Here is an 11820-nt window from a genome sequence, read left to right as displayed (position 1 = left end):
CGGGGGTGATTTCTCGCTTTCTGTCTCTATGTCTCTCTCTGTCTGTCTGGCGAGCGCACGCGCCCTATAGTGAAAATCTCTCCCACACCAAAAAAAAGATTAAAAAGTGACTAAGTCATGGCCCCTGCCTTCAAAGAGCTCACAGTCCAGTCAGCAGGTTGATGATATGCGAGAAATCCAAAAACAGAGAGTCACAAAAGATACTGGGACACAGAGGACAGGACAGAAACTCTGCCTGGAAGAATTAGAAAAGATGTCCCAGAAGAGAGACTATGATTTGGCACTTAAAGAATAAACGTGAGTTTAGTAGGCAGAAAAAGGAGAGGGAGAGAGAAATAATCCAAGCCAAAGAACTGCCTCTATGAGGGCCCTGAGTCTTTTTTTTTTTTTTTTTTTTTTTTTTGGGGGTTTTAGGGTGCGTGCGCTCACCAGAAAGACAGAGAGAGACAGAGAGAAAGTGAGAAATCATCTCCCAAAGGGGATGGCCACGCCGCAGTCCCTTCTCCTCCATTCTCCTCTCGCGATTTTGGGATCTTGGGCACACGTGCATGTGCGCCTGGTGTGAGTTCAAGCCACTGGATCCGGGACTCGAACCGTGGTCGACTACATGGGAGTCCAGCGACATAGCCATTACACTAACTGCTGGTCCCGTCACCTTTTCATCTTTAACACTTGGCGTGATATTTAGCGACTAAACAAAGGAAGGAAGCACAGGTAGACAGAGCTATCGATGTCACCAAGGGAGAGAATGCCTCTGCAATTTTTGGAGTTTTAAACTAAAAATGATCTTCATTTATTAGGTCAGGTAGTTCATTATGCAAAGATAAAATATTTAATCTTTGCATTTTTCTCTTTTGATTTGGTTTCATCTTTTATAATCCTTTTTTTTTAAGAGAGATTTTTGCTATAGGGTATGTGTACTCACCAGAGAGACAGAGAGACAAAGAAACAGAGACAGAGAAACAGAAACAGGGGCTGGGGAGGTGGCATGGTGGTTAAGGGTGCTGGACTCCCACATGGGCGACCGCAGTTCAAGTCCTGGACCTGGCAGTTTACTTTCTCACTTTCTCTCTCTCTCGCTCACTCTCTGGTCAAATTAAAGAAAATAACTAAATAAAGTTAAATAAAATAATAAAAATAATTTTTAAAAAGAAGAAATTGAAACAGATAGAGAAACAGAAAACAGGGGGATGGCTATGCCACAATCCCGTTTCCTACATTCTCCTCTTGGGATTTTGGGCACACGTGCACACACGCCTGGCATGAGTTTCAAGCCTCTGGGTCCAGGACCTGAACCACAGTCAGCCATGTGGGAATCCAGCGATGTAACCATTATGCCATCCGGTCCCTTAATGATACTTTTCAAATAATGCTTAAATTATATTTCTGGCTCATATTTATATTTAAATCATTGGGTTTACTTATCAGTGGTGGCTGTGTTCAGATTAGGTTGGACGGATTGGTTCAGAGCAGGTGAATTTAGCTGGACTCTCCTGATGAGCACAGTACGTAAACCCAGGGTGTCACTGGTTGCTGGAGGCTTGGACCTAGGAAGGCCTCTTGGAGTGGGGGTGCTGTTGAAAGTGTGGAAATGGAAGGAGTCCCTCAGGCAGAGAGGGTGGCCTCTGGAGGTCTCAGAAGTGGGACTGGGCAGGACAAAGTAGGAATGGACGGCATGTTGGCTGGCTGCCTCTGGTCAGCGTCCACCTCTGCTGTGATGGCTGCAGAAGGGCCTCCAGGGGAATGGGCCAGGCCGTGGTGTGGTGGTTAAAGTGGCTGGACCCCACATGGCCAGCTGCTTAGTTTAAATCCCAGACCTGGCAGCTTGAAAAACATGCTGGGTACATGTGTATGCATGTCCAAAACGCTGAGAGGAGGATGGAGGAAGGATTGCAGCACAGCCTCAACCCACACACACAAACACACACTTCTTTCCGGTAAGAGCTTGTACTCGATGTCAAAAAAAAAAAAAATTAAAAAAAGAAAAAGAAAAGAAAGGAAGGTTCTTCAGGGATGCACTTGCCTCCTACCCCTAACCCAGGTGAGTGGAGGGGAAGAGGAAAAGTCTGAAGTTGGAGGTTTTGTTTATTTGAAGAGAAGTTTTTGCTGTCAGACAGATAAACAGACGAAAGGCGAGAAATCACTCCCCAAAGGGGATGGCCACGCAATCCCTTCTCCTCCGCTCTCTTCTCAGGATTTTGGGCACGCACACTTGCACACGTGCCCGGTGTGAGTTTTAATTCGCCAGGTCTGGAACTCAAACTGCAGTTGACTGGGACAAGCAGTTACCGTAATGGCTATGTCACTGGACTCCCACGTAGTCAACCGCGGTTCACGTCCCGGACCCGGTGGCTTAAAACTCACGCCGGGCGCATGTGCGTGCGTGCCCAAGATCCCGAGAGGAGAATGGAGGAGAAGGGATTGCGGCGTGGCCATGCCCCCGGGGGGTGATTTCTCACTTTCTATCTCTCTGTCTCTCTCTGTCTGTCTGGCGAGTGCATGCGCCCTATAGCAAAAACCTCTCAAAAAAAAACCCCAAAAAACTGCAGTTGACTACATGGAAGTCCAGCAACGTAACTGTTACGACATTTGCTGATCCCAAAGTTGGAGCTTTTAAGAGAAACGACTGAATTCATGAAGTGGTTGGCCGATTATCTCCACACCACCCTCCTGACAAACATGGGTGAACAGACAGAGGACGGCCCATTGGGGCTTGGCAGCCCGGGGCTGTGCTGGCTGGACCAGCTGTCTCTCAGATGCTCCTTGTGTCTGGGGCCTGGGAGCCAATGGTCCTTATAAACCCGGGGTGACCAGTGGGGTGGGGGCAGGGCAGGCTGAGCCCGCCCAGCTGCTGTCAGGCCACCCCAGCCTTCAATAACACACTCCCAGTGTGGAAGGGACCGTAGGCGGCAACTCGTTGGGTGGTTTTTAAACATGATTATTTCAGCCAAGCAGCCCTCCGCTCTCTCGAATCCTAGCTTGGAGAATGGTTAGGAAACCACTGTCTAGTCCAACGCCCTTATTAGCAGAGAAAATTGAGGTCTTGCTTGCCTTTCTGGGAAGAATGCCTCCTTTCTCTGATGTCCGCTCAGTGTGGAGTTCTCGGAGGTGCCAGGTGTCTGCCTCTTACCTGGGAGGATGGAGAGAGAGGTGTTCTGGATTCCTAAGGCCAGCACTGAGCTCCTCACCCCGTGTCATCATGGGTCCCCCTCCTGCCTTGCCTTCTGGTGCTGTTCAGTGCTCCGTTCTGAGGGTTCCTAAGTCAGGACAGGAGAGGACGGGTCTGAGCAGAACTGAGAGCCATGACTCCGTCAGCCAGTCAACCATTCTGAATGCTCATCAGTCGGGTGCCAGGGGGTGGGGGGGGGCACAGGGACAAAACCCGGGCTCCTGGCTTTCCAGGGAGTGTGGTCTAGCTGGGGCGTGGCATGTAAACACGTGGAGCAAGAGGTGAGTGGTCACAGAGCCAGTGGCACAGAAGAGTAGTGTCAGGTGTGCGAGGAAGGCATCCGAGGGCTGGGGTGATCGGGGAACACTTTTTAGGAGAAACTGTAAGCCGGGTCTTGAGAGATGCAACAATTCCTGTGTTCTGCATTTGCATACAGGGAGGATGATGAACTCAGAGGGACATGTAAGGTGTACTAGCACAGGAAGGAGTTTCTAGGCTGGATTCCTAGAATCCAGGTGTGGGAAATAATAGTAGCAGAAGAAAAAGATGCCTCTTGTCAGACGTGCTATTCGTTTCAGTCCTATTCCAGCCCTATGAGGTAGGTAGTACTGTCACCCTATTCTACAGACGGGGAGCCCAGAGAGGCTATAGGACTTCCGAGAGGTCACTCGGCTGGTAGGTGGCAGAGCCAGGAGCCAAACCCAGGAAGTCCAGTGCAAGTCTGTGTGTTTGTGTTTTGTTTTTGTTTTTAAGAATTATTTTTTAACTTTATCCATTCATTTATTTTTTAATTTGATCAGAGAGGGACCCTGAGAGAGAGCGAGAGAGAGAAAGGTGAGAAAACAGCCACCAGGTCCGGGACTCAAACCGTGGTCGGTCATGTGGTAGTGTCCAGCGCCTTAACCACCACGCCACCCGCTGGTCCTGTGAGTGTGTTCTTGATCACTAAGATCCACTGATAAGGAATAGGTTGTTTCTAAGGCAAAGACATCAAAGCAGGGGAAGGTCTGGATGCATATGGCTCGAGCTGAGTGTGGATGGCAGCATTGGGGGTGCTGCGTGTGTCTTTCTCTCTTATGGAAGAAATAAACGAACTTTAAGACTTCACTGGCAGGACCAGCAGTTGGTGTAACGGCTATGTCACTGGACTCCCATGTAGTCAACCACAGTTTGAGTCCCAGACCCAGTAGCTTAAACCCATGTCGGGTGCATACGCGTGTGTGCCCAAGATCCCGAGAGGATAATAGAGGAGAAGGGATGGTGGAGTGGCCATTACCCCTGTGGGGTGGTGGTGGTAGTGATTTCTCGCTTTCTGTCTGTGTTTTTCTCTGTCTTTCTGGCGAGCACATGTGCCCTATAGCAAAAACCTCTCAAAAAAAAAAAAAGACTACACTGGCTTGGGACGGGCAGATGGCATAATAGTTATGTCGCTGGACTCCCACGTGACCAACCACGGTTTGAGGCCTGGACCTGGAAACTTGAAACTCAAGCCGAATGCATGTGTGCCCAAAATCCCGAGAGGAGACGGGATTGCACAGTGGGCTGTTTTCTCATTTTCTGTTTGTCTCTCTGGTGAGCACACACACCCTATAGCAAAAGAAAAAAAAAAAAAGAAAAGACTGCACTGGCTGGACGCTGGTCTGACAGGAAAGGGGTGTGCCCGCTGCTCCTGCCCCTTCTTTGTGTTCCTCAGTTAAAATCGGTGTTAAAGGAGACAGCAAAATGGCCAGGGTGTGGCCCTGAGGCACACTAGACCCACAGGCTTGCTCAGGCTGGCCCCAGGGTTCCGCTCCTGTCCTGTCATCCCCAGATGGCTCAAAAGCCATGTTGGTTGTTTTGTTTGTTTGTTTTTAAGTTTTTACTGTGATTCGTTGTTGTTGTTGTTAAGGTTTATACTATAGGACCCATGTTGTTGCAGAGAGAGAGAGAGAGAGGGAGAGGAAGTGAGTGAGAAAGTAACCCCCAGGGGGATAACTGCTCCATGATCCCTTCTCCTCCATTTTCCTCTCAGGATTTTGGACATGCACGCACCTGGCTTGTTTTTCAAACCACCAGGTCCAGGATTGAAACCCTGAAGTCAGCTATATAAGGATCCAACACCATAATCTTCATGCCACTTGATGGCCCCTGACATAATTGTTTTTATAAAAGGTTTAGAGTATTGAGCCAGCCTGGCAGCCTGGTGGTTAAGGAAGTGGGATCCCATATGGTTGACCGTGGTTTGAATCCCAACTCTGGTGGATTGAAAAACACATCAGGGGGACCAGCAGTTGGTGTAATGGCTATGTCACTGGACTCCTATGTAGTCGACCGCAGTTCAAGTACCGGACACAGTGGCTTAAAGTCACGCTGGGTACGTGTGCGTGCGTGCCCAAGATCCCGAGAGGAGAGTGGAGGAGAAGGGATTGCAGCGTGGCCATCCCCCCCGGGAGGTGATTTCTCTCTTTCTGTCTCTCTGTCTCTCTCTTTCTGGCGAGCGCACATGCCCTATAACAAAAACCTCTAAAAAAATTTGTGCATGCTCCAAATCCCTATCGGATGGAAAAATGCAGAAGGGATTGCCGCGTGATCATGCTCCATCATGGACGCTTTCTTCCTCATCTTCCTTTGTCTCTCTGGCCAGCACACGTGCTCTCTCACAGTTAACAAAAAAAGGGGGTCAGTGGATGGCTGGTTCTGTGGCTGGACTCCCCCATGGCCAACTGCAGTCTGAGCCCAGACTTGGCAGCTTGAAACTCACACATCCGGTTGCATATGCGTGTGTGCCGAAGATCCCAAGAGGAGAATGGAGGAGAAGGGGTTACGGCATGGCCATCCTCCTTGGGGGTTGATTTCTCGCTTTCTATTTCTCTGCCCCTCTCTGTCTCTCTGGTGAACGCACACACCCTATTGCAAAAATCTCTCTTTAAAGAAAATAGAATTATATAAAGGATAGCATTTCTGTCCCTTCCCCATTCCAGATGGTTTCAGATGTAAGCGTTTGGGATTGGGGCCCAGACAGGAGAGGGGATGGTGGCTGTGAAGTCTTTACCTGGGGTGAAGGTACCTAGCTGGACGTGGCCTCACCGCCAATTCTGTTGCAGCCTGAGTGGGGAAGGGCCATCCTGCGGTTCAGTCTTTCTTCTCTCCCAGCGTGAGGTTACCTTTGTCCAGAAATACCTTTGTTTAGCCTTCTGCAAATGGGCTTCTTGGGGCTCTGACACTCAGGGCTGGGAACTATCCGTTTTAAAAGGGACTGCTCTGGAACGAGCTGTATTTCTCTTTATAAACATAGTGCCAGCTTGTCGAAAATGTAGGAAAGTAGGGACAGTCATCTGCAATTCTACTACAGGAGACCGTCATGAACACAATGGTGGACTTACTCTTGTTCTCGGTTTTCTGAACCTACTTTTGGGTTCTGGGCATGTGTTTTAATGTGGGTGAGCTCATTTTGCATATATAGTTTTGCATCATCCTTATTTAACTTAGCATAGGAAGCAATTTTCTGTCATTAGGCAGTTTTAGGCTTTTGTTTGTTTAAGTTTCTATCTGTGTGATAATATGTACATTGTTGAGAAAGTCAGCCGACCTAGGGTTTGTAATGAAGAGAGCAGCCCCCGCCCCAGGCCCCGCTCTCCCCCTTCCTCTGTGCGGCCAGTTTTGATTCCTAGCTCTTGGATGTGTGTGTGGGGAAGGTATTTTAGGATCTCACTGTGCCTCCGCCTCCGGAAGTAGCTGGGACAATAGGTGTGTGCCACCTGGCTTTGTAGGGTGGAGTGGGAATCGAACTGCCACTGATGAACAAGCACAGCATCCAGTGCTTGCTATCACAGCCAAACCGTCAGCGCTTAGCTCTTTCCCCTGAGATCAACTTTTATATTTCCAAATCAGCTGTTTACAGCAGTTCTCTTTTCCTTTTAGTGAGAGATTTTTGCTATAGGGTGCCTGTGCTCACTAAAGAGACAGAAAGTGAGAAATCACCCCCCAAGAAGGGATGGCCACGCCGCAATCCCTTCTCCTCAATTCTCCTCTCAGGATATTGGGCATACACACACACACCTCGTGTGAGTTTTAAGCTGCTGGTTCCAGGATTTGAACCACGGTTGACTACGTGGGAGTCCAGTGATGTAACCTTTACACCATCTGCTGATTCCTCTGTTAGCTTTATATTTTGGCAGATTAAGGCTGCAGGGACCAGCAGTTGGCATAATGGCTATGTCACTGGACTCCCATGTAGTCAACTGTAGTTTGAGTCCTGGACCTGGTGGCTTAAACTTGCGCCAGGCACATGTACAAGATCCCAAGAAGAGAATGGAGGAGAAGGGATTGCATTGTGGCCGTCCCCCCAGGAGGTGATTTCTCACTTTCTCTCTGTTTCTCTTTATTTTTCTGGCAAGTTCATGCGCCCTATAGCGCAAAAAAAAGAGAGAATTAAGGCTATGAGGCCAACAGATGGCATAATGGTTAAGGCGCTGGACTCCCACATGGCCGATCTTGGTTCGAATTCCAGAACTGGCGGCTGGAAAATCACACCAGGCACGTGCATGTGCAGGCCCAAGATCCTGAGAGAGGACAAGGGATTATGGTACGGCCACTACCCTGGAGTGTGATCTCTCATTTTTCTTCTCACTGCCTTTGTTTCTCTCCTGGTGAATCAGTGCACATGCCTTATGGCAAAAACCCTACAAAAAAAAAAAAAAAGAAGAAGAAGAATTAAGGTCTCAGCATTTTTTTATTTTTGAGAGGTTTTTGCTATAGGGCAAGTATGCTCGCCAGAAAGACAGAGAGAGATGGAGAGACAGAATGCGAGAAGTCACCTCCCAGAGGGGATGGCCACGCCTCAATCCCCTCTCCTCCATTCTCCTCTCGGGATCTTGGGCACGCACGCACACGCGCCTGGCGTGAGTTTTAAGCCACCGGGTCCGGGATGTGAACCGCGATCGACTACAGGGGAGTCCAATGATGTAGCCATTATGCCAACTGCTTGTCCCAAGGTCTCAGCATTTTTATGCCTCTGAGCAGGCATTTCCCCCCCTCCCAAAAGATTTATCTCCAATTTGGGGTAAATTATGATGACTATGTAAATAATTTTGACAGCAGAACCCTGTGTAATTATATTTATGATGCACACTTCATAAACAATTCTTTTTGAGAGAGAGAGATTTTTGCTATAGGGCATATGAACTCACCTGAGAGACAGCGAGAAATCAACCCCCAAGGGGGATGGGCACGCACATACACATGCGGTGTGTTTTAAGCCACCTGATCCAGGATTCGAACTGTAGTCGAACCAGCAAAGTAACCATTATGCCATCTGCTGGTCCCAACATTTTTTTTTTTTTTTGAGAGGCTTTTTTGCCATAGGGCGTGTGCGTTCGCCAGACAGGCAGAGAGAGACAGAGAGATAGAAAGTGAGAAATCACCCCCCAGGAGGGATGGCCACACCACAATCCCTTCTCCTCCATTCTCCTCTCAGGATCTTGGGCACGCACGCACACGCACCCGGCGTGAGTTTTAAGCCACGGGGCCGGGACTCGAACCGCAGTCGACTACGTGGGAGTCCAGTGACATAGCCAATACGCTAACTGCTGGTCCCCCAACAGTTTTTTTTTATTTGAGAGACACTGGCCAACCATGTGGCAGTCCAGCAGTTTAACCACCATGCTACTGCTGGCCCGCAATCATGATTTAAGCTCCATGATACTCCATTCATTTCCTTGTTATAAATGAAGCAGTTAAAAGTATTTGCACACGGGACCAGCAAATTGTATAATGGTTACATCATTAGATTCCCATGTAGTCAATGGCGGTTCAAGTCCTGGACCTGGTGAGTCCTGGACCTAGACTGCTTATGTGTACGTCCATGCCCAAAATCTCAAGAGGAAAATGGAGGAGAAGGGATTGTGGCATGGCCATCCCTCTGGGGCAGTGATTTCTTGCTTTCTCCAGTGAGCACACGAGCCCTATATATATATAAAAAAAATCTCTCTACAAAAAAATGTATTTCCACACAAAGCCTTTTCTTTTAGTTGACAGGGGATATGTGCACTCACTCCAGAGAGATACAGACAGATTCATGCCGGGTGCGTGTGTGTGCATGCCCAAGATCCCGAGAGCAGAATGGAGGAGAAGGGATTGTGGCGTGGCCATCCCCCCGGGGGGTGATTTCTCGCTTTCTGTCTCTCTGTCTGTCTGGCGAGCGCACGCACCCTATAGCAAAAACTCTCAAAAAAATTAAATAAAAAGAGAGAGACACAGATAGAGGAGAGAGGGAGAAAGTACTATGGGCACGGCCCCACCACAATCCCTTCTCCTCCATGTCTCCATCCTATCAGGATTTGGGACAGTGTATGGTTTTCGAGCTGTCAGGACCAGGATTTGAACTGCTAGTTAGCCATGTGGGAAGTGGCTCCCTTAACCACTGGGCTATGGGACCAGGCCAAAAGCTTTTTGTGAACTATAGGATTGTTTGTTTGTTTGTTTGCTATAGAATGTGTGCACTCACAGGACATAGAGCCCGGGCCAGCAGGGGGAAGGGGCGGGAGGAGTGAGGAAGCGCCCCCCAGGGAGGATGGCTACATTGCAGTCCCTTCTCCTCCCCTCTCCTCTGGGAGTCTTGGGCATGCACATGTGCCTGGCCTGTTTTTCAAGCTGCTGGACTCAGGACTCAAACCGCGCAGTTGGCCATGCAGGACCCAGCTGCCTTAATCTCTGTGCCATCTCTTGGCCCTAAATTTAGGGGTTTACTAAGGTGAATTTCTCGTAGTTAAACTACTGAGATACGGGAATACATTTCTTTCTTTTACTCTTTCATTGAAGAATGTTCCACATTGAGTAGTCATTTTAGCTTTACTGTTCAGGGAATTTTCAGGTTTTTTTATCCCAGTCAGGATACGGAATATTTCCATCCCAAGAAAGTTCTTTATGTCTCTTCTCAGTCAGTACCTGAACCCCCTTCCCCACTGTTACCCCTGTCCTGACAAGGTAACTGTTCTCTTTATTTTTTGAGATAGTTTTTTGCTATAGGGCACATCATATGCTCACTGGAGAGACAGAGAGACAGAAATTGAGAAATCACCCCCCAGGGGGATGGCCATACCACAATCCCTTCTCCTCCATCCTCCTCTTGGGGTTTTGGGCACGCACGCACATGTGCCTGGTGTGAGATTTAAGCCACCAGGCCTGGGACTCGAACTGCAGTCAACTACATGGGAGTCTAGCGACGTAATCATTACACCATCTGCTGGTCTCCCACTCTTTTGACTACTGTCACCATCTGTCCATCAGTTGGTTTGCCTGACCATAAACTGGGGTGCACATGTTAATGTCCAGGCAGTGGGCATCACTTTGGGAGACAGGACTGACTTCTCGACTGCTCCCTTCCAGAGCTGCAATGTACAGTCATCTCTGTGGGCCCGGCCTCAGTTCCCCTGGGACAGGAGGGAGCTGCCCAGGCCTGTGCAGGCATAACCCAACGGGTAGCGGGGTGGCCTGCCAGGGTGGGAGACATCTGGGGGAGTGGACTTCAACCGCTTCCTTGTTTGACCAGGCCCAGCCCCAGCCCCAACCCCAGTCTCAGCCGCAGTCATCCAACAAGCGTCCCAGCAACAGCACACCGCCCCCCACGCAGCTCAGCAAAATCAAGTACTCAGGAGGGCCTCAGATTGTCAAGAAGGAGCGACGGCAAAGCTCCTCCCGCTTCAACCTCAGCAAGAACCGGGAGCTGCAGAAGCTTCCTGCCCTGAAAGGTACTTGCAAGCAGAGCTGCTGTGTACCAGGCCTGGGCACTGGGCATGGGCAGTATGGAGGTTTAGGGTACTGGGGGACGAGAGTTCTGGAGTATGTGGTTGGGAGTGCCAGGGAGAAGGATGGCGGTGGGGCGGGGTCTGGGAGAGCCCTGTAAGGCAAGTAGGCGTGACAGTGAGGGCTGCAGAGGAGGACCTGACCGCGGGGCCCTGCAGACTCGCCAACCCAGGAGCGGGAGGAGCTGTTCATCCAGAAGCTGCGCCAGTGCTGCGTCCTCTTCGACTTCGTGTCCGACCCGCTCAGCGACCTCAAGTTCAAAGAGGTGAAGAGGGCAGGACTCAACGAGATGGTGGAGTACATCACCCACAGCCGCGACGTCGTCACTGAGGCCATTTACCCTGAGGCCGTCACCATGGTGGGCACAGGGGAGGGGCACGGGGGGCAGGGGCACGGGGCCCAGGCAGGCCTGGATGGAGCGCTGACCTTGGCCCTCTCCCTCAGTTTTCAGTGAACCTCTTCCGGACACTGCCACCTTCATCAAATCCCACAGGGGCCGAGTTTGACCCAGAGGAAGACGAGCCCACGCTGGAAGCTGCATGGCCACATCTCCAGGTACCAGGGCAAGGGGGCAGGTGGGCCGTGGCGGCAGGGGTGGGGGCACGGTGAGGCCTGCGGCGCAGGGCGTCTCCCAGTCCGTGGAGAGTACGCCCTCAGTGGAGGTTCCTCTCTTCCACAGCTCGTGTATGAGTTTTTCTTACGTTTCCTCGAGTCTCCTGATTTCCAGCCAAACATTGCCAAGAAGTACATTGACCAGAAGTTCGTCCTTGCTGTGAGTCCCTGAGGTTCCTGTCCATCCGTCTATCCCTATCCATCAGTTCCCGTGCCTCCCTCACCTGTGTGCCAGCTGCGCTGTCTCCCTTCAGCAG

The 11820-nt window shown here is 50.2% G+C and overlaps 1 protein-coding gene across 1 annotated transcript in view; it reads left to right on the top strand.

Moving 5' to 3' along the window:
* PPP2R5D (protein phosphatase 2 regulatory subunit B'delta) overlaps window positions 1-11820 on the top strand; it is a 26467-nt gene that overhangs the window by 10991 nt on the left and 3656 nt on the right. Inside the window, exons 3-6 of the mRNA XM_006148543.2 lie at window positions 10698-10896; window positions 11110-11309; window positions 11396-11506; window positions 11631-11723. Coding sequence (XP_006148605.1) covers window positions 10698-10896; window positions 11110-11309; window positions 11396-11506; window positions 11631-11723 — 603 coding nt within the window. The remainder of the gene's footprint in view (window positions 1-10697; window positions 10897-11109; window positions 11310-11395; window positions 11507-11630; window positions 11724-11820) is intronic.

The sequence above is a fragment of the Tupaia chinensis genome, unplaced genomic scaffold, assembly GCF_000334495.1.
Source record: "Tupaia chinensis unplaced genomic scaffold, TupChi_1.0 Scaffold000238_1, whole genome shotgun sequence".
In the NCBI taxonomy this organism is placed as follows: domain Eukaryota; kingdom Metazoa; phylum Chordata; class Mammalia; order Scandentia; family Tupaiidae; genus Tupaia; species Tupaia belangeri.
Note: the sequence above shows the minus strand (reverse complement) of the source record. Positions and strands in the feature narration are given on the sequence as shown.